The sequence below is a fragment of the Marmota marmota genome, unplaced genomic scaffold (assembly GCF_001458135.2).
Source record: "Marmota marmota marmota unplaced genomic scaffold, marMar, whole genome shotgun sequence".
Taxonomy (NCBI): domain Eukaryota; kingdom Metazoa; phylum Chordata; class Mammalia; order Rodentia; family Sciuridae; genus Marmota; species Marmota marmota.
Window position 1 is genome coordinate 1414314 of NW_026000255.1, and position 23779 is coordinate 1438092.

General features: G+C 36.4%; 1 protein-coding gene across 6 annotated transcripts in view; it reads right to left on the minus strand.

Moving 5' to 3' along the window:
- Window positions 1-1916: 1916 nt before the first annotated feature.
- The window catches only part of Rragb (Ras related GTP binding B), a 41560-nt gene continuing 19697 nt past the window's right edge, over window positions 1917-23779 (minus strand). For 3 of the 6 annotated variants that reach the window (XM_048796717.1, XM_015506625.2, XM_015506623.2), the window contains 5 exons: window positions 20251-20346; window positions 17966-18088; window positions 15388-15479; window positions 14261-14376; window positions 10960-11490 (listed from right to left, as the gene is read on the minus strand). In XM_048796717.1, coding sequence (XP_048652674.1) covers window positions 11393-11490; window positions 14261-14376; window positions 15388-15479; window positions 17966-18088; window positions 20251-20346 — 525 coding nt within the window. In that variant the 3' untranslated portion in view covers window positions 10960-11392. Of the gene's footprint in view, window positions 5584-8199; window positions 8279-8386; window positions 8701-10959; window positions 11491-14260; window positions 14377-15045; window positions 15194-15387; window positions 15480-17965; window positions 18089-20250; window positions 20347-23779 lie in introns of those variants that run through there. The other 3 variants (XR_007344871.1, XR_007344870.1, XR_007344872.1) reach the window with 3 other exon arrangements.

Here is a 23779-nt window from a genome sequence, read left to right on the forward strand (position 1 = left end):
AATGAAAACTACAGAATCCTAAAGAGAGAAATCAAAGAAGACCTTAGAAGATGTAAAGATCTACCTTGCTCTTGGATAGGCAGAATTAATATTATCAAAATGACCATATTACCAAAAGGACTATTCAGATTTAATGCAATTCTGATCAAAATTCCAATGGCATTCCTCATAGAAATAGAGAAAGCAATCATGAAATTCATCTGGAAAAATAAGAGACCCAGAATAGCTAAAGCAATTCTAAGCAGGAAGAGTAAAACAGGTGGTATCACTATACCAGACCTTAAACTAAACTACAGAGCAATAGTAACAAAAATAGCATGGTATTGGCACCAAAACAGACTGGTAGACCAATGGTACAGAATAGAGGACACAGAGACCAACCCACAAAACTACAATTATCTTATATTAGACAAAGGTGCCAAAAACATGCATTAGAGAAAAGATAGCCTCTTCAACAAATGGTGCTGGGAAAACTGGAAATCCATATGCAACAAAATGAAATTGAACCCCTATCTCTCACCATGTACAAAAGTTAACTCAAAATGGATCAAGGAACTAGGAATTAAACCAGAGACCCTGCGTCTAATAGAAGAAAAAGTAGGCCCTAATCTTCATCATGTGGGATTAGGCCCCCAACTTCCTTAATAAGACTCCTATAGCACAAGAATTAAAAGCAAGAATCAACAAATGGGATGGATTCAAACTAAAAATTTTTTTCTCAGCAAATGCAATAATCTGTGAGGTGAACAGGGAGCCTACATCCTGGGAGCAAATTTTTACCCCTTACATATCAGATATAGCACTAATCTCTAGGATATAGATAAAGAACTCAACAAGCTAAGCACCAAAAAAAAAAAAAAAAAAAAAAACCCCAAATAATCCAATCAATAAATGGGCCAAGGACCTGAATAAACACTTCTCATAAAAGGATATATAATCAATCAACAAATATAGGAAAAAATGCTCATCATCTCTAGCAATCAGAGAAATGCAAATCGAAACTATTCTAAGATATCATCTCACTTCAGTCAGAATGGCAGCTATTATGAAGACAAGCAACAACAAGTGTTGGCGAGGATGTGGGGGAAAAGGTACACTCATACATTGCTGGTGGGACTGCAAATTGGTGCAGCCAATTTGGAAAGTAGTATGGAGGTTCCTTTGAAAGCTGGGAATGGAACCACCATTTGATCCAGCTATTCCTCTTCTTGGACTATACGCAAAGGACTTAGAAACAGCATACTACAGGGACACAGCCACATCAATGTATGTTATAGCAGCACAATTCACAATAGCTAAACTGTGGAGTCAACCTAGATGTCCTTCAATGGATGAATGGATAAAAAAAATGTGGCATTTATACACATTGGAATATTACTCAGCACTAAAAAAGAACAAAATCATGGCATTTGCAGGTATATGGATGGCATTGGAGAAGATAATGCTAAGTGAAGTTAGCCAATCCCAAATAAACAAATGCTGAATGTTTTCTCTGATATAAGGGGGTGACTCATAGTGGAGTAGGGAGGGAGAGCATGGGAGGATTAGATTAATTCTAGATAGGGAAGAGGAGTGGGAGGGAAAGGGAGGGAGAAGGGGATTAGCATGGATGGTGGAATGTGATAGTCATCATTATACAAAATACATGTTCAAATATTTGAATTTGGGGCCAATATACCTTATATACAAACAGAGATATGAAAAATTGTGGCATATATGTGTATTAAAATCGTAATGCAAAAAAGAGTACACATATAATGGCATAAATTGGCATGAACATATTTTATATACAGATATGAAAAATTGTGGTCTATATGTGTAATAAGGATTGTAATGCATTCCACTGTTGTCGTGTATTTAAAAAATAAATAAATAAATATTCATTATTTATTGCTGAATAAAAGTTACACTAAAACTTAAGGGCTTAAAACAATAAGTATTTATTATCTCACAGTTTCTGTAGGTAAAGAAACTAATTATGGCTTAGCTGAATGTCTCTGCCTTCAGGTATCTTATAAGCTGGAAATCATGATGTTGGCTGGGGCTGTAGTTTCATTTGAAAGCTATGCTAAGAAAGGATCTGCTTCCAAGCTCACTCATGTGGTTGTTGGAAGGACTTGACAACTTTGTGAGGTCTCAGGTTCTTCCTAGCTATTGACCAGAAGTCACCCTCAGTTCTTCAGTATAAACATGTGAGAAAGAGAACAAGGCAGAAGTCAGTTTTTGTATCTTAATCTCAGAAGTAACATCCTGTAATTTTTGCCAAATTGTATTTGTTAAAAGAAAGTTGCTAGAACCATTCTAAACTTGAGGGGAGGAGGCCATGCAAATGCTTAATAGGGCTAGAGTAAACATTGGTGGTTTATATAAATTCTGTGTATATCATATATTGTACTTTTAGTTTTCAATTTTTTTTCTATATACCAAAGATTATTTTGTGTATTCAAATAACCATTCTGTTGTAATAATTTCAAGCTGATAATTTTATTTGATGATTGTGTTGAATCCTTTCAATATGTGGTTTGCCAAGAATGGCTAATATTCATAAATTATGATCAGCCTGAAATTTTAATTTGTTATGAAGTTATTTTGGGGTTTCAGGATAAAGACTTTATTTTATCTCATCAAACTGGAGAGTATACCATCTTTTTCTATATTTTGATATAGTACAATATAAGATTAACCATTTTTGATACAGATGGAAAAAGTCATCAGGGTCCATCTTTGATGTAGTGATAAAGGGATACCCTAGTAATATTTCCTATAATCTTACTTTGTTAATGATTTATAAATATTTTTAAGCTGTATGGTCCAATATATTATTTACTTGTCACAATGGCTATATATACATTCAAATTTAATGACAAACAAGCAGTTGCTTAGTTTCACTAGCCACATTTCAAGTATTCCATAGCCACGTGTTGAGTGACTACCATATTGAAGAGAACAGATATAGAACATTTCTATCATCACAGGAAATTCTATTGGACAGTGCAAATTAAACAAAGTTGGCTTGAAATCAGTAGAATTGGGTGTGAGTTCCACCTACACTCTTCAGTAGCTTTGTGACTTTGGATATAACACAACCTCATTGTCACTCATTGATCTTATCTATAAAATTGTACTACTACCTTCCCTATCCATCTCACAAGACTGTTGAGAATAAAAAATATATATTTGAAAATTATAAAATACATTTATAATGTTTGATTATTGTGCAAATTATTCCATTTTTCATGCAAAATGGTGATAACATTACCTACTTCATAGGGCTGCTATGACATTTAAGTAAATTAGTATATGTAAGTAATATTTAGGTCCTGTGCCTGATACATATTAACAGATCTGTAAATATTAGCTGTGATTATTGTTGTAGGCATTCAGCATTACAGACATACATGGGGCTGAAAGTAGACTTAAGGAAACTCTGCCCTTCACACTTTTACAGAAATGAGAATACATTTTTCCTTACAGGGGTCTAAAATTCCACAACTACAGCTATTTATTATAATACTTTGGCAAATCATTTCCTCCCTGCAATAGCTGGCTTTCAAATACTTTTTAAAATAACAGCCTAATTATTTTGTCTACCTGTACTCTTAAATTGTTCTCATCCAATGTTAAGACTAAACTTGAATATCTAGGCTCGATCAATCCTTCCTGAATTCAAGATTAATACTGAGTATGCAGACACAATTGTATTCATAGGCATCTCAAGCTTGCTGCGAGATACCAAAATTCCCAACTCTTTCTCAAGCTACGTTCTCCCTCAGCATTCTCAACTCTCTGGCACCTCTATTAACCCAGTTGCTTAAGCCCAAAACCTTGGTGTTATCTGATTCCTTATACTCTTCAAAAAGAAAATATGATGGCTCTTAGAAACTTAGCCAGAAACCTACCACTTCTCATAATCTCCACTGCTTCCAAGCCACCATCATTTCTCACTTATTACCATAATAACCTCCTCACTGGTCACCCAACATTTACTCTTATCTACAAATACTCTATTCTTTGGCTTTGATCTTTTTCAAAAAGTAAGTCTGATCACATCATTCCACTGCTTCAAACTCTGCTTTCCCATCTTACTGGAAACTACATCAACATCTTTACAATTGGCTAAAGGGCCCCAGTCTTTCCCTTCCACTACTTCTTTACCTCATCACTCCACCTTACCTCTTATTTCTCTCACTACTTTTGGTTACAGTCTAGTTATGCTAACTTTGCTGTTGCTCCTCCTCTAATACTTCAAAACTCTCCCAACTTAGAGCCTTGTAGTTGCTCTCTCTTCTACCTAGAAAATTTTCCCTGGATATATACATGGCTCCTTCTCTCATTTATTCCAGTATTTGTTCAAATTTGATCCTATCATGGAAGGTACCTCTGATCTCCTTAATAAAAGTTTCTGTGATGATTAATTTTATGTTTCAATGTGGTTGGGTCACAAGGTGCTCAAATATTTGTTCAAACATCATTTTAGGTGTGTCTGTGAGGATGTTTGTGGATGAGAATAATGTTTTAATTGGTAGACTGAGAAAAGCAGATTGTCTTCCCTAATGTGGGTGGGCCTCATCCAAACAGCTGAAGACACGCATAGAACAGAAAGGGTGACCTTGTTCATAAGAGGGAACTCCTCCTGCTTGACTGCTGTAAGCTGAAACGCCAGCATTTCCCTGCCTTCGGATGTGAAAAAAAAAAAAAATACTGGCTCTTCTTGGGTCTTGAAGTTACCAATGTTTGGACTGGATGTTATACCATCAGTTTTCCTGCTTCTCTGGTCTTTAGACTCATATTGGAACACTACTAGCTCCTGTGGGTTCCCCAGCTTCTCAACTGCAGACCTTGGGAATTCTTAGCCTCCAATCATGTGAGCCAAGTCCTTATAATAAATCTTTACACATTCATATCCTATTGACTTTCTTTCTCTGCAGAATCCTAGTACAGTTTCCTATTGATGCTCTAATAAATTACCAGAAATTTAGTGGTTTAAAACAATCTTAATTTATTATCTTATAGTTCTGGAGGTTAAAGTCTGATGTGGATTTCACTAGATTAAAATGCAGGTGTCAGCAGGCCTGTTTCCTTCCTGAGGGTGGAGAAGAGAATGGATATTTCCTTGCCTTTTCCACTTTCTAGTGACTGTTCAAATTTCTTGGTTTATGGCTCTCTGCCTCTATCTTCAAAGTCATGAACAAGGAGTTGAACCTTTCTCACAGAGTTACTTTGACATTGACTCTCCAGCTCCCTATCTATATTTAAAGGCCCTTGTTTTATGTTGGGCTACTTGGATAATCCAGGATTATTTTCTTACTTTAGGAACAGCTTATTAGTAGCCTTAATTCCATTTGCAACCATAATTTCTCCTTGCTTCACAACATAACATCTTCATAGGTTCCAGGGATCAGAATTTGGATATATATGGGTGGCTAGCCTACCCCAACACCTTCTTCTATTGCTGTTTTAATTTTCTTTATATTACTTACCTCTTCTAATGTATAGTATGTTTACTTACTTGGCTTTTGTCTGTCTCCTCTTACTAGAATACAGGCTACATGGGCTGTTTCATTCATTCCTATATCCTGGACTCTGAAAATAGTATCAGAAACACAACAGGAGTGGACAAAATATTTTTTTACTACATTAATGAGGCAAACAATTTCATTAGTGAGGCCTAAAGACTGGGAGGTCCTGATGACCTTCCCGCTTTTTAAGGAAGGTTAGGAATCTAAGTGGAAAATCATAAACTTGACTTTGTAATGCACTCTAATAGGATACCTGAAAAAGTAACACTTTCTCCCTGCTCTTTTTAAAGGGTTCTAGAGAAATAGCATCTATAATTCCTCACAGTAGCCCAATTCAGGTGGAAAATCTGTGAATACTGAAAAACTGATTAAATTTGACCTAAATTCTTCAAGCTAGGTTTTTTGTTTGTTTTATTTTGTTTTTCCTGATGACTTTGCTTTGCAATGCCTATTGTATCAAAGTTCCTAATGCATGTGGCAGACCCCCAGTGAAAACAGGAGTTAAAATTTATTTGCAAGTTTGTTTCACTATTCATATAGTAGCTAACACTGAGATAGTCTCACAGTCAACTACCACACCTGAGTGCACCTCATACTCTCCACTGCATCCTAAGTAGGCTATGAAGTTCAGGAAGACCATATAACTTCAGGTTAAGTGCACAAGCTCTAGAGTTAGTTTACCTGAGTTCAAATCCCAGCTTCACCAGTATTGCATAACTATAGGGAAATTTCTTATCCTTTCTGGAACCCAGTCTGCTCATTTGCAAAATGGGGTTCTTGTGTTGATTAAATGATATAATCCTCATAATGTACTTATAACCTGAGACTGAGTAAGAACTCTACTAAAGGAAACACTATTTTTATTTGGCAACCTGCCCAACTTTCTTTTTTTTTTTTTTAAAGAGAGAGTGAGAGAGAGAGAGAGAGAGAGAGAGAGAATTTTAATATTTATTTTTTAGTTATCGGCGGACACAACATCTTTGTTGTATGTGGTGCTGAGGATCGAACCCGGGCCGCATGCATGCCAGGCAAGTGCGATACCGCTTGAGCCACATCCCCAGCCCTGCCCAACTTTCTTGTTACCGTACTGAGTCATCAGATAAAGCTGGGTGACATTGGAAAAAGCTAAGTCGCTATACAAATCAGTATCCATACCCTCCTTTAACTAGCAACAATTTTCATTTGCAACATATTACTTGTGAAACCAAACTTTCAAGTTATTGCTTTTGTTTAAAACAATGTTCCTCAATCTCAAATTTTTAGATCATTTTGAGAACCAATAATATAAAACAAAATTTTCTTGATATAATTATATACGTTCAACTTATCTGGTGAACACGTTTTCTCACACCTGCTCCCACATCTACATTTTCTTCTTTTCCCCTTAAAACAGTGACTTCCGAAGTATAATCTTTGGACCAGTAAGATCAGCATCAGCATCACTTAGGAACCTGACCTAATAGAAATGCCTGCCTCAGAACTACTAAGATCTAAGCCTCTTAGGGTAAGGGTATGGCACCTGTTTAAATAAAGCCCTCTCCAAGTGATTCTGATTAGTTTTGAGAACCACTGCCCTGTACTGCTCACATGGCTAACAGGGTCTATTAAAAAGAATCACTTCGTTGTGTCACTAATCATAATTTTGGTTTCTTGGCTCCATGTTTCTGTGCACATGCCTTTACTACCTACCTACATTTGCTTCAGTCTCTATGTGGCGTTGAACAAATTTATATCTTGAAATGTTTTGTCTTCAATGACAAAGAAAGTCAGCTGGCAATCGCAAAAATAAGTATTAAGTCAAACCATGAACTTATTTTCTAGCCTTTCATCCTAGCAATACATCTGCCAGTCGAAGTTATACGTAGAATCTGAGCAAGGAGTGGTAAATACGGAAATGATATGTTTATGACTTTTCTACTCATCTAACTTTAAAAAAAAAAAAAGACGTAAGTGGCTCCTTCTAAATCTCACCCTGGATACTAAAGATAATATGAACACGCCAAATCATGAATCATATTAGTCACAGAACAGAGCACTATTCATTTGCTGTTTTCATATTCCTTAATGCTAAGAGGTTAAAGAATCTAGAAAATCTACTTAAAACTCTCCTGCAGAATTTTATGAACATAGCTATTGATAAAATTAGTCCCATGAGTTCTTTTAAGACTTGAGATTCTTAGACTATATAATGTAGGCTACCTGAAAAACATGTTCCTTGCTGCTCATGTAGGCTACCTGAAAAACATGTTCCTTGCTGCTCAGTGAAAACTCTAATTATCCTTCTATTGGAAATAATAAACTAAGACAGGGAAAGGTGAGAGATTGGTAGTCATGAAGAAGTTTTCTTATGACCTAACAGGAGAAATGAGTTTACTGTGCTATAGATTCCGTGTGTGTGTGTCTGTGTGTGTGTGTGTGTGTGTGTGTGTGTGTGAGAGAGAGAGAGAGAGAGAGAGAGAGAGAGAGTTTTGTTATCTCATTAATGGAAACTGAATTGGTTAGGGCTTTAAGTAAATGTAGTCAGTGTTCTCACACTCCATTTCTTGCAGTCCACAGTGCTTCATTTTTTCTTTAGGGGACTAAAGTTAAATGAAACTCTGTATTAGCTTTTCACTATTGTAACTAAAAGATCCAATCAGCAAAATTATGAGGAGGAAAAGTTTATTTGGGCGGGGCTCACAGTTTCAGAGGTCTCAGGCCATAGACAGCAGGCTCTATTCCTCAGGGTTCAAGGTGAGGCAGGACATCATGGTGGAAGACTGTGGCAGAAGGAAGCAGCTCACATGATTATCAGAAAGCAGAGACTCCACTCACCAGATACAAATATATACCCCAGAGCCACGCCCCTAATACCCCACCTCCTCCAGCCATACCCTAGCTTCCAATTCCCACTCAATTAATACCATCAGGTGATCAATTCACTGATTGGATTAAGTCTTTTGTGGCCCTGTCATTTATTCTCTGAATCTTCTTGCAAGGTCTCACATATAAGCTTTTGGGTGATACCTCACATCCAAACTATAGCATTCTATCTCTGGCCCCCAAAAGTTCACACTTACCTGATAATGTAAAATATATTTAATCCATTCCCAAGAGCCCCATAGTCAACAGTTCCGAGATTGCTCAAAGTTCAAGTTCAAAGTCTTCTCTGAGGCTCAAGGCAATCTCACATTGTAAGCTCCTGTAAAATTCAAAGCAATTTACAAATATCCAATATATAATGATATAGAGTAAACATTTCCATTCAGCAAAATAGGGGCATTAGAAAGAAGGGATAAGACCAAAGTGAGACTGAAATTCAGCTGGGCAAATAAATTCTAGTGTTCTGTGTCTGGCATCTAGAGTACATCTTAATGTACTCTCCAAAGCACTTGGGTATCTCTGCCACAGCCTTATTAGTTGCAGCCCAAGTAGCCTTTCTGTTGGCTTAACTTCGCTCAATTCCTGCAGCCTTCCTTAGCGGGAATTCCATAGCACTGGCATTTCTTAAACTTTGGGGTCTCCACTGCAGTTTTGGTTTTCTCCTCACATCTCCATGTATCACCCTCTCAGGGGTTGCCTGCACGAACTCTGACCCTCCTATACTTTGCCTGGCCTCCCAGGCCTTCTTTTGAAATCTTGGTGGAAGCCTCCATGAACCCCTAACTCCAGCTTCCTACATTCCTGCAGAACCAGCACCATTGTTTTTGATGCCAAAGTCTGCTGCCATCTCAAGCCACAGCCAAGCCTTCTGGGACCCTGGGCCAGAAGCCTCTGAGGGCCTGAGTAGTTGAGCATGTTGAAGAAACTTCCTAGGTCCCCTTGTGGAAGAAGGTTACTCCTTTGGTCTCATGAGAATTTTCACTTTTACTCCCTTGAGCCTGAAGTGGGTGTGATCTTGCCAGTTCCTGAGGTGCCCTCAAGCCATCTTTCTCCTAGTCTCTGGAAAAAGTCTTTAGCATTTTTTTAGAGGTAGTAATGTCTTTAACAACTGCAAATTCCTTAGCCACAGTTTTACTCCCACCTTTCCAGTCCAAGTTTTAAAATATTTCTGCTCCACATTCTTCTCCTGAATATCACAATTAATTTGACTAAAAGGTGTCAGCAATATCCATGCCATGGCCCGAATGCTAAGCTATCTAGAAATTTCTTCTGCCAGATTAAGAAATCCATCACTTTTAAGTCAGCCTCAAAAAAAAAAAAAAAAAAAAAAAAAAAAAGTCTCAGGATACAGGCAAAATACAGACAACTTCTCAGCCAGAACATAACATGAATGGCCTCTAGTCCAATTAACTTTTCCTATAGATCCTCTTGAGCACTGTTTTCACTGTCCACAGTCCTACTGGCATTTTGATTTTCTGAGCTCCCACCAGAATTTGCCATTAAGCTCTGCTTACGACAACCTAAAGCATTTTCAGCTAGCACTGCTAAACATCTCAAAATTTCTCTCAACAATTCCAAAAGCTCAACAATCTTTGAACCACATTCAGGTTAGTCACAGCAACAACACCACTTCTTGGTACCAATTTCTGTATTAGTCAGCTTTTTTGCCACTCTGACTAAAAGACCCAACCAGCACAATTATAGAGCAGGATAAGTTCATTTGGGAGCTAACAGTTCCATAGGTTTCAGTCCATAGAGAGCAGGCTCCTTTCCTTGGGGCTCAAGGTGAGGCAGGACATCATGGTGGAAGAGTATAGTGGAGAGAAGCAGCTCACATGATGATAAGAAAGCAGAGAGAAAGAGAGACTCCACTCTACAGATACAAAATATATACACCAAAGCCATGCCCCTAATGCCCAACCTCCTCCAGCCATACCCCAGCCTTCAATTACCACTCAATCCCATCAGGTGATTAATTCACTGATTGGGTTAAGGCTCTCATAACCCATTCATTTCTTCTCTGAATCTTGCATTGTCTCACACATGAGCTTTTGGGGGACGCCTCACATCCAAACCATAACAAACTCCCAGCTTATAAAAGGTTTTATAAAGTTTGACTAGAATAATGAAGTTAAATCCCAAGAGGGGCTATGGAATATATAAAATTAACCACTGCTGGACCTTGAAGAAAGATTTCATCTCCTAAATCCTCATCTATTTCCCCTCCACTTATTATTTATTCCTTCTTGAGTTGTATTCTGCAACAGACTTTCAATCCAGATACTATGGACCCAGATTACTAACAGCTTCCCCAACTGTTGTTAGTCCACATAATCTTGACAAATTTTCTTTCAAAATTGCTTTCACATAATTCTCCTGCTCAATTGTCCACAATGGTTTCCTAGTTCCGAATGCATTTAGATATTGTATATCTAAACTCTTCTGTCTAGCTTTAAGGTTAAAATTTGGCTCCATTCTTCCATCCATCATGTCACCTTCAAGGCTAGGATAAGTATGAAATTCCTTTGCTCTTAGGATAGAGGTAAAGAAACAAGGGAAAAAAAACCAGACACTGAAATCCCTAACAGCAAAAGTTTATTTACAGTTGAAGTTAAGGAATATTTTAATGCATGCTGAGGAAAACAGTAATATTTCAAACTTATAGGTTACTATCTAATACGGAATACAAGAGGATGCTGGGAAAGGCTTTGGCATACACAACTATTGGAACCAGGTTATAAGACACTTAAACACTATTAGAACCAGGTGATCAGAACACTTACATATATACTACTTTTAAGTCACACCAACTTCATGGACAGTTCACCTAACTCCTCACTGGCTATTTGAGTAAATAGCATTCAAGGTTAAACATTAAGACTGGGGAATAGAGAAGGAATACAGAAGTGGTACACATTACAACATTTCAGGGCCTACACATATTAATACAACATTAAGATTAATTAATAAACAGTGTTTTCATTTTTGTGTGAAATAGTATTCAGCAATGTTTAGCGCATGAGAAGACACTGCTTTGGTCCGTCCACTCTTTCCAGCTTTTCAAAATGTTTCCTGGCATTGCGGATGTTGATCAGAGTAGCTGCAGAAGCTGAAGGAAGGAGTGGGGAGATACATAACAGAATAAATATGGGGAACCAAAGGAGTGTTTAACTAGTAAACACTAGTAAAAACAAAACAGACAAAAGAGAGCCAAATCCTTCAATGTATGTCACAGAGAACATATAGGAAAAGGAACTTCCAGGTTATCAAGGTTTAATTTTTCTGAAGATCGGCTCATATTCTAAACACAAAATTTCTAAAATTTTGGTTTGGGACTAAACAATAAAACCCATTATTTTATGTTTTAATATTAGCCTAATGTAGGAAAAGCCAGTAGGTAATAGATAATTTAAATTTCTAGAAATATTGCAGAAAGCTTTATCTCAATGTTTGAAACAGATAAGGCTATTACACTTCCCTTCATGCCCATAACAGAAAGATGGGAATGTAGCATAAAGTAATACACAATGACATAAAATTGTCCAGCATTTGAAAGTTTAGAGGTTATGTGGACCATCCTTTGAAAAATCTATAACACAACTCTAAAGTCTCTAAAGAAAGAAATTTAAGAAGACCTTAGAATGTGGAAGGACTTCCCATGTTCTTGGATAGGCAGAATATTGTCAAAATGGCCATACTACTGAAAGAACTATACAGATTCAATTCCCATCAAAATTTCAATGACATTCTTCATGGAAATAGAAAAAGCAGTCATGAAATTCTTTTGGAAAAATAAAAAGCCCAGAATAGCCAAAGCAATTCTTAGCGAGAAAAGCAAATTAGGAGGCATCATAATACCAGACCTAAAATTATTCTATAAAGATATAGTAACAAAAACAATATGGTATTCGTACCAAAACAGACATGAAGACCATAATGGAACAGAATAGAAGATGCAGAAACAAACCCCCCAAAATTCAATTACCTCATACCAGACAAAGGCACCAAAAACATACATTGGAGAAACAATAGCCTATTCAACAAATGGTGCTGGGAAAACTGGAAATTCATATGTAGTAGAAAAAAATTTAACCCCTATCTCTCACCCTGTATAAAACTCACCTCAAAGTGGATCAAGAACCTAGACCAGAGACCCTGCACATATTAGAAAAAATATAGGTCCAACACTCCAACTTATCAACTCAGGAACTGACTTCTTTAACAAGACTCCTAAAGCACAGAAGTAAAATCAATAATCTAAACGGGATGGCATCAAACAAAAAAGCTTCTTTATAACAAAGGAAACAAATGAGAGCCTACAGAATGGGAGAAACTCTTTGCCCCTGTACCTCAGTTAGAACATTAATTTCCTGAATATATATATAAACAACTCAAAAAAACTTAACATAAAAAAAAAACCCAATCAGTAAATGGGCAAAGGAACCAAACAGACACTTTACAGAAGAAATACGAATGGTCAACAAATATATGAAAAATGTGCAACATCACTAGTAATTAGAGAAATGCAAATTAAAACTACACTGAGATTTCATCTCACTCCAGTCAGAATGGCAACTATCAAGAATAGAAGTAAAAATAAATGTTGCTGAGGATATGGATAAACATTGCTGGTAAGACTGAAAATTTGTGCAACCACTCTGGAAGGCAATATGGAGATTCCTCAGAAAACTTGGAATGAAACCATCATTTGACCCATTCCTCATTACATATTCAAAGAATTTAAAATCAGCATACTACACTGATACAGCCACATCACTATTTATAGCAGCTCAATTCACAATAGCTAAGCTACAGAGCCAGCCTTGTTGCCCTATAACAGATGAATGAATAAAGAAGATGTAGTATATATACACAATGGAATATTACTCAACCATAAAGAAGAATTACTTTATGACATTTGCCAAAAACTGGATGGATCTGGAGACTCTCATGCTAAATTCAATTAGCCAGTCCCAAAAAGCTAAAGGTTGAATGTTTTCTCTGGTATGTAGAAGCTAACCCACAATAATGGGGGGAAGTGAGGGGAAGAAAAGAATTTCAGTAAATTAGACAATGAAGAATGGAGGGAAGGGAGGAGGGATAGAAAAAGGAATGAATCTGACATAATTTTCCCATGTACATATATGAAAATAACACAGTGAATATCACCATCATGTACATCAATAAGAATGGGATCCTAACTAGAATAAGATATATTCCATGCTTATATAATTATGTCAAAATGGATTCTGCTATCATGTGTAACTAAAAAGAACCAATAAATAAATAAAATCTATACATATGAAGCATAAATCATGGATTTTGGTTCTCTTTAAAATTCCTTGATTTAGTCACTTGTTTTCTAAAGTTCCCATGAAGAAAAACACAATACCCTAGAGGCAAAATTGTTTTTCAGCTTCAAAATGTGTCTACCACTGTTACTTGTTTTTTTTTTTTTTCAGTGTGTTAAAATATACATGACATGAAATTTACAATGTTAACCATTTTTTTTTGGCGGGGGTACCAGGGACTGAATTTAGGAGCACTCAACCACTGAGCCACATCCAGCCCTCTTTTGTATTTTATTTAGAGACAGGGTCTCACTGAATTGCTTAGCACCTTGCTTTTGCTGAGGCTGGTTTTGAACTCAGGATCCTGCCTCAGCCTTCCAAGCCACTGGGATTTCAGGTATGTGCCACCATATCAGCCACATTAACCATTTTAAGTGTATGGCTGAATGCAATTAAGCACTTTCATATTGTTGTATGACCAACCCCACTGTAAAATAATTTTAAAATATCTTGTACAATAATACCTCTAGGGCAATTGTTTAGAGAATATGTAGATTTGAAATTATGTCATCTTAAGTTTAAACTTACGAATGGATGGATCAGACATCACAACCATCACATAAGTGTTAGATGTAAAGATGTCAATGAAAGCAGCAAAGTTAGAGTTTCTGACTTCCATACTCTGGAAAGAGGCAGCCAGCTTGCTACAGAAGAAAGGAATAAAATAATAACAATATAAGAAGTTCTTATCTTTTAGGTTAAACATTTTTATAGTATTATTATACCTTAATTTATCCCTTGAGAGTTTATAAGGAAAGTCTAAAATTGAATTTAACATGTTTCAGAGTGACTGGAATGAAAATTAGGCTAGGACTTCATATTGACTGAGAAATGAAAATAGGTTTAGACCTAGATCTATGTTGAAAAATCATGTTACAAATGACTTCTTTAATATTTAAGAAGCATCCTTATTTGGAATTTCCCTATCTTGGCAATTAATACTTATATCTGTTTGATGTTACATTTATATTCAAGAAATTACCCCATTTCTTTGAAAACAAACAAGGCAACTCTATTTGCTTGTTATTTGCTATTTCTTCTTCAAAATGTTAGCGTAAACACTCTAGAAAGTCTCAAAGTATACTAAGATGTAAAGTGGGTAAACTGATCCCCGCTCTCCAAGCATCAAGTTTTTATCAGGTAACAATTTGATTTTTAAATCTTTACTTATTTATGATATTTAGCCATTCATTTTCCCTCTATTTGTAATACCCAAGACTCAAATCTTATTTAATCAAACCAGATACATCATAATTTGACATTTCTAAACTCTCTTCTGTTATCATTTCTGAATCAGTATCTATTTTACTTACTATTGTTTTATAGTCAATTCTGTTATTTAGTACGGCAAATTCTCTTTCTTTCTTTTCAAAACTCTCTTGGATATTCTCAGTTTATTTCTTCCCAAATAATACTAAACACGTTGAAAGGGTATTTTGCTTGAATATTTCTCAGATGCTTCTGGATTAGTTGAGTTTGCATGAAAGGACAAGGATCTGTATTTTAGTCAACTGTAGGCTCCCTCAGAGTCAATTTTCTTTTTGATTAAAGCAACCATTGTGAACATAGAAGTTTAGTTAACAACTATAGTTATTTGTATTTCTCAAAAATGATAATTTTCCCAGAAATTAATGCATCATTCCTATAAGTCTTACCTGCAGCTCAGCTTGAATTGCTTAATAATGTTGCTGATTTTCTCAAATCTATGAGCATCACGCTGCTCTTTACACTGATAATGAGAAATCACCTGTGAAAATGAACATTGTTCTTTGAATCCATGCAAAATATTCATATAACCCTCTGCTGCTACTTGAAGTAGACATCTGTTAGTTTCTTGACCACCTGGTTTACCATCTTCTCCTGTCTGTATCATATCTTTGTTAAGACTACATGTGATTTCAATATCCATCCAGATGGTCTATTCAGTATTGTTTGGTTATAACTTTATTAGATCATTTAAGTATTCTACATATAGTCTTTGACTTATCATGGTTCAACTTTTGACTTTATAATGGTGTTAAAATGATAGGAATTCAGTAGAAACAATATCTCAAATTTTCCCATACTAGGGATATGTGATACTGACAAACTCTTGTGAGGCTGGGCAGCAGCAGAGAGCCATAACTCTCAGTTAACCATGAGATAGATTATAAGGGTAAACAACAGATACTTCTCAGTGTTACTTGTGTTGCTAGGCTATGATGTTTGGTACGTTAGGTGCATTAAATGCATTTTCAACTTATGGTGGGTTTATCAGGACACAAACCCATCCCAAGTCAAGGAGCATCTGTATTTTGGTTTACTGATATTCATTCTCAATTTTTAATTTAATTTTTAACTATCAATATTTAATCATTAAATATTCACCTTATTTCAATGTTTCACTGGATGATTTTTTATTTTAAAAACATACAAAACAAGGAAAATAAAATACATAACAACTCTTGAGGTTTAATTACTATATTTAAATTTAATGAAGTCTATAATCAAGTAGCTTTGGGAATTACATTTTAAAAGCTTAACTAGATAATTCTAACCATTGAGAACTGACTATTTTTAAATGAATCTATTCAGGATAAACACCAACACCAGCTGAAAATACTTTTCCTAACACTTTGAGATTTTAGTAAATCATACAAGTATCCTACAGGCCAAATGCAAAGTTTATAATAGGAAGCAAAACTGAGTCAATTGCCAAAAGAAAATTCTCAGGGAAATACCCTGAGGTAACACGAAACTTTCAACATTTAATTTGTATATAAAGAGCAGGACAGATCCACATTGCTTGACTTACTCCCCTCAGTAAAAATGGTCAATTACATTTAAACTTTTTTCTAACTGTTGATGGACCTTTATTTGTTTATATGTGGTGATGAGAACCAAACCCAGTGCCTCATACATGCTAAGCAAGTGCTCTACCAATGAGCCACATCCCCAGCCCAATCACATTTAAACTTGGTCATCAAGAGAAACAAAAGCTACCTGTTACTGTCAGTGAATAATAGAGAGCTTACTAACATTATCTTCTAAGACCTTGTGTAGTAGATATAGCATGGTAATACTGCTGAAGCAGAATCCTGTTGTGCCATGCACACTGAGACAGATGGAATGGTTTACTTGCTTGTTGCCATTCATACTAGCAGGAAAAAAAAACTGGTTCGGAGAAGTAATTTCAGGCACGTAACACATGCCACTGGACTGAGGCAGAAAGTCACTCTAGTTACGACTCCTTGCCTCAGCTATATCAGCTAGCAGGAAGAATGGCTCCACAGTGCTGCTATGGCTGTAAGTAATGTTTCTACAAAGGAAAAGAGGAATTGTACTTTATATTTTCTGCCCTCAGTTGACACAGCAGCAAAGGGAACCAACATTTAATAGTTCACCTATTCTATGTCAAAGCTTGTGATAGATGCTTAATGTTACTATGCCCCATTTTAATGAACATGATAAACCTATGATACAGATAGTATTATCTCCATTTTAAAAAAGGGGTAACAAGCTCAGAGAGATTAAGAAATGTCTAAAATTACCAAGCAGTGGTAGAACTCAGAAACAAATTATTTACTGGGAGCTGCTCTTAAGAATTATATTTCCTAAGCTAGTTAACAATTACTTTTTTATGCAGTGTGTTGGGACATCTCAAATTATTTTCTATCACTGTTATTTAAATATTTTATTTATAAAGATAATACTAGCTTTGGCATCCTCTATTCAGGGCTATACAAAAAACAGTAGGGTCTAATATAGTTGCTAAGTTCAATTTATACAAAAAGTAACAGTATCAACATGCATCTTTTCCCCTTTAATTCTCCATCTGCTCTTAGCTATATCACTGAGTTGACCCTTACTTCTCTTCCAGTTTTCACCTTAGCCTTTTGGAGAAAAGGGAGGGAAGAGAGTTATCTCAAAAGGACAATACAATAAATTTCATAATAAAATTCAAGAGAAAATAGGAATACTTCATCACAAATAAATGGTTATTAGCAGAAATAATCTAAACCCTCTAATAGGGTATACCTGCAAAAACCTATGGTTTACTAGTTACAAAGGAGCTAAACACCAAAGGACTTCTTTCAGATCACTTGTCAACAATATTACTTTACAAATAGGGCTGAGTATGCAGAAGTAATGACACAAGAGAAAAAGGTTCTTCCTAAAAGGGAAACATGCTGTTCTCTGTTCCTGAATAGAAGGTACTGTGTGAAATATATCTTCAGAACAAAAAGTTCTTACCAGAAAAGTAGCTCTCTCAAACAGAAGTACTTCATCAGCCTCAATAATTTCAGCAAAATTCCTTAAGTTCATTTCCAGCTGCTGAACATTGGGAATCAGTTGATAAACAATGCTGGACCAAGCCTAACAGAACAGAAGCATAATGTAATATTACTAACAGTTAGCCAGTCCCAGACCTTTGAAAAGAGTAAATAAACTATAAACCATCACATATAAACAGCAAAACATGATGACAATTAAATCCCAAACAAATACTGACATTAAATATAACACAAATGAAATGAGAAAATGAAGCTATATTTGATTTTTATCCTTGAATTGAATAGTTTTAAGTTCAAACACTTTTTTGAAATACTGGAGAAACTTCTTTCCATTGATAATTAAAATTAAACAGGTGATTTAATGCCATTATGTTGCCTTAGGAAAAAAAGTAGCAAAATATGAACTACTGTGTTAAAAAGCTTCTAATCTAGACCTTCGACAAATATTTAAATCCAACAGTGCAAATTTCTTTAAAGATAAGAACCTAATAATGCTATATAAAACATATATCCAAGAATCAATTTTGTGAAAATATCAGAGCCACATGGACAAATGGCTCCTCCCCTCAGTGGTGTAATATACCATTACAAGAGAACCAGTGGTATTATCATTCCCAAAGGTTGTTGTCATGTGTAAAATTATTGATCCAACAGAATTTCAAAAGGTCCATTGTGTTTGCCTAAAACTGACTTCATCCAGAGGAGTATGACTAATGTAAGCAGTTGAAATTATCCACACCCTCCCTCTAGTCTCTTAAGGCCCTTTTATTTGTATTTCCATTATAATACTTCCTTTACTTTCACTCCAATTTGTCTGGTTAGGTGTATTTTCTTCTTCTCTCCCCTACTAGACGGCAGGAATCTGATCTTAGTCATCTGGGTATGCAACAGCATCAAGTAGATAGGCAATGAGCGCTTGTTGAATAAAACTTAATATAAAAATTTAAGTCAGTTCTATGCAACATTGATGTAAGAGATAGTAGTGCCATGTCTCTGATCCATTTAGTTTTATTACTTAGGCATAGGGGTTCAGGTTCCAAATTCCCAGGTCGGTGTTAATGTCACTGCTGAATTTACCTTGGAGAAGGCACCAAAGCTAACCACAGCAGAGACATTGTCACTCACAGCAGTGTTGTGATTAGCCAATTGTCTTTGGTCGTGTTATGTATTGTCATCCTTCACACCGCAGTTGGTTCTTATCAGTGCGTCATGTCCATCCTTATTCACGGTTACCTGTTCTATGGGAATAAGGCTTTGAGAGAAATTCGGCCCATATTAATCTAGAACAGTACTTCCTAGACAGGTATCTCAAAATGATGTTATTAGAGTGAGGCTGGGTCAACATAATATTGGGGAAAAAAGTGAATTAGTTTAAAAAAATGGCTATTTTTAAAGTCCAATGGCTTTTCTCCTTGGCAAGTCAGGTTTCTGTGCTTCTGGTTGTAGACACTTGTCAGATGCAGTTGATACTGAGGCTCTAGCTATCAATGACAGAGAAGGATCCTTTGCCACTCAAGAGTCAGACTTGTCAATGGATACCAGAAGCAGTCTGAAGGAAAGGTCTGACCACAGGAGGATCCAAAAGGAGACAGTCCTTAAATCAATAGATCAGTAGAAAAAAGGGAGGAAGCAGGAGCCTATGTGCCAATAGGTAATTTCAGCTTCATCCGTACAGAATTATTGTTATAATCTCTATAATTACTTCAAGCAGTGTGGTATCCATTCCAGCAAGGGGAACAATCCTGGTTGAAAGAATGTTGGTCTCCAATCTGGCATGAAAGTTGAAGCTACTATACTCTAGGAATAACATGTCTCGTCCTAAGATTCCCTTCTCCAATCTCTCCACTAAGTATTTTTCTTCTACTACTACCCAAACTTAGGTAGACTAGTTTATATCATATAGAGGTACCTGTATACAAGATACAACTCCAATTAGAATTGAGACCATGACAGTTCAAAATATATGATGGCCAGTGAGTAAAGTTTCTGCTTTCACAAAGTCAGTATCAAATTAATCATACCCAAACTGGCTAATTCAATATGATTTGGTAACAATGTCGACCCAATGTAGGATTAAAACCAAAATCTGTTAATGTTAAGTTTGGTATTCTTCAATTTGTTGCAGATTATTTCATTTTTTAGTACAACAAATCATGAAATTGTTTAAAATATTTCAATTTTGTTAATATTCTTCTAGCTCTTTTTCATGCTCTTAAAATGAGAGAACCCAGGAAACATACACACCTTATAGAGAGTTTCATCCCAGATAGATGTTCGGAAACAAGAACATTCCAATGGGCGAGACAAACGCCTCAGATCTTCTTCTCGCTCTTTAAAAATCTGAATTAAACAGTCCAACATACTGATCAGCATATAACAGTTCTCCTCTTTGATTGCAAAATCTAAGATGTAACTATTTCAACATGTTTTAATCAAAAGCTTTTGCTCCTTAAGAGGAATTTGGAATATGTACCTTATTTCACAAGCTAGAATGGCAGAAATTATCTCAGGACACGTGTAAAAGTGCTACTGGTTACTATAATTATTTAGACTTATACTGTGTGTGCTCTATACACGTTGAGAGCACTGTATTAGAAAATAAAATTCATTATATAGAGGAATCTTAAAAAATATCTAACACTCCAAATCATTAAATCTGGGCATTTCAAGAGTTATACCCATATCAAGATTTTGTAAATCAAAATATTTAACCTTTTGATATACATTTCTCTCAAATGTCTATTTATATGTATTATTTACATATGCACTGTATGTATTTCAACATATAGATATAACCCCCCACAAACATCTACCAATCTTGGATATATTTCTATGTATATATGCTCATATGTACATTGGAAAAAATTGTTATACACAACCATTTTTCCATGAGTGGATGGATTGGGAGCAAGTGTATGATGGTTAATTTTTGTGTCAACGTGACTAGGCTGCAGTACCCAGGTATTTGGTCAAACGTCAATCCAGATGTTGTTGTGATGGTATTTTTTTAAGAGGTGAAGTTTTAAATAAGTTGACTTTGAGTAAAGCAGATTGCCCTCCATAATGTAAAAGAAAAAGTTTCACTACTGAGAAAAATGGAGCTCTACCTACAGGATGCCTTCAAACTCTTTAAGTACAACATCAACTTTTCCATGGATAGTCTCTAAAATTGAGTGAGCTAACTCCTTAAAATAAATCACTCTTCTTTCTTCCCTTTCTCAAATATCTCTACTTCCATAACCCTTCCCACCAACACACATTCTATTGGTCCTGTAATTCCGGAGAACCAAAATTCAGATTTTAGCATTGATAGGTTCTAGAAGAGAATTTTAAGGATGAGTCTCCTCAATTGGTTTTTGAGGTTTCTGGAATCATTTCTTTAATATGATTAGAGTTAAAGGTGTTAATAACTCTATTTCCAGTAGTAAAGATAGCAGTGAATAGTTCACAGTGATACATAAAATACTACCACTGAATACTTCTAATCAAATATGTACAAGGGTGACCATGTATATAACTTTGAATATTTTTTGTCAAAACAATGAGTGTGTAATGAGATTGGCTGACTTATACTAATTGTGCTGGACCAAATAGAGAAAGAAAAAAAATGAGCTCATAAATTTCAATCCCCAGTTTAAGCACCATATAAATAACCCCAAATTATCTATATTCACCCTAGAAGAAACCCATACCCTCTATAGATGCAGAACTGAGATAGCTGAAAACTAAACTTGGAATCTCATCCTGTGAGTGGATAAATCACAATGCATATTTAATTCCTAATTAAACAGGGTATCATCTGTTAGGGTGCTGACTGAAAGAATGGGATTCTAGAAGTTGGAATAAGAGTCATATGGGAAGATCTCAATGAAGACTAGGACACTGAATTCCTAACTTCTCATGAGTCTTTGCAAATAGAAGCAGCCACTACATTGAGATTTAAAATTAACCCTACTTTGCCTCAGGGGAATGTAATGATATCCCCTGAGGTAGCTGTCTTACAACAGACCTGACTTACCATCACCATCTCTCTTAGGGTTCTAATGGTTTGGTTGCTTGGCTGAAACATGAACCCCAAATGGCCTATGCTAAGTGAAGCTGAAATACCTGACCTGCATTAGTATATAAGGGAAGGTATCCAAAGGCTTAGGGAGACTGGAATGTTCAAATGGATTTGTCATTTAAGACCTACTTACCAATCTTGGGAGGTGCCAGAAGAGACCTTTCACCATGACTGTGAGAAATAAATTTGTGAGAGGAGCCCAGCTTCCTTCCCTGCTCTGATCACTCTTCTCTGTAGGCCAGACCTGACAGTGGGAACTGCTGCCACTGAATTTGGGAACCTAAATGCAATGGTGGCAGTTGGATCCTGAAGTGGTAGGAGCAAGGTGGAGACACTCACCAAATGCAAGGTAGGTCTAATCTGACAGAGTAATCTGACTGAGACCTATGGTGTTTGCTAGTTGATCATGGTGGTACTTAGAAGTGAAATAGATGGGATATCTACTAAATTCCCACTTCTTCTATATAAGTAGAAGAGTCTAAGTCAAGTGGTCCAAAATCTAACTTGAACCATAAGAACAGAGTCAGGACCCCTCAATAGACTTGTATTAGTTTACAGACCTACAGCATCTTGAATAAAGAGAAGGGTGGGTCCAGGTAAGGAAGGACCCCACTATACTGCCCAAAGTTTATACTATTATTTTTCCTCCCTGCCTCCTCCAAATGAACCTAAGACCTTCTACAAGGGTAACTGTGCTTTGGGGAAAAGGAAAGGATCCAACCTTTGGGGGACGACTGAGCACTGGCTCTGAAATTCCAGGAGACACAAAACATTACTATAGTCCACTAGTCAAGAGTAGGAAAGTTGGTAGTTGTAGTGGTCAACTTGATAGGATTAAGAGATGATGAGGATTAAGGAGTTTATGGGTCTGTCAGAGAATGACTGACATGTGAGAGAGCCAACCAAAACAGAGACCCTCCCTAAGCATGGGCAGCACCAACCAATAGGATGATGGCTTGGATGGAATAAAAGTTGGAAGAACAAGGAAGCAGCAGCAGATGCAAGCTCAATTCTTCTGGAACGGGTTTTTGACTGCTGCTGTGACCATCTGAGGATATGGGACTCTAGCTTCTTCACTCTTCCAAAGTGGACTCTGCCAGTGATTCTCCAGAAGCCTTCAGTCTCAGACTAGGATTACACTGTTGATCCCTCCTATTCTGAGGCTTTGGCCTCTTGGACTGTGCAGCTACTGGTTCTTCCAGCTCTCCAGCCTGCAGATGGCCACTGTGGACTATCCAGCTTCTGGTCACATGAGCCAACCTAATAAATCCCTTTTTATAATCATACTACCTGGTTCTTCATGCCAGTAGCATATGCTTGTCTCAAAGATCAAGCCATTCATGCCTAAGTACACGTGGCTGGTACAGCAATTCTGTACAGCATTGCTTTGGACCAAGGAACTCACTTCACAGCCAAAGAAGTGAGGCAATGGGCTCATGCTCATGGGATTCACTGGTCTTACCATATTCCCCACCATCCTGAAGCAGCTGGTTTCAAAGAATGATGGAACGGACTCTTGAAGTTGCAGTTACAGCACCAGTTAGGTGGTAATACATTGCAGGGCTAGGGCAAGGTTCTTCAGAACCTTCAGAACACTCTGAATCAGCATCCATTATATGTTACTGTCTCTCCTATTGCTAGAATTCACAGGTCCAGGAATCAAGGGGTGAGACAGGAATGGTACTACTCATTCATCATTACTCCTAGTAA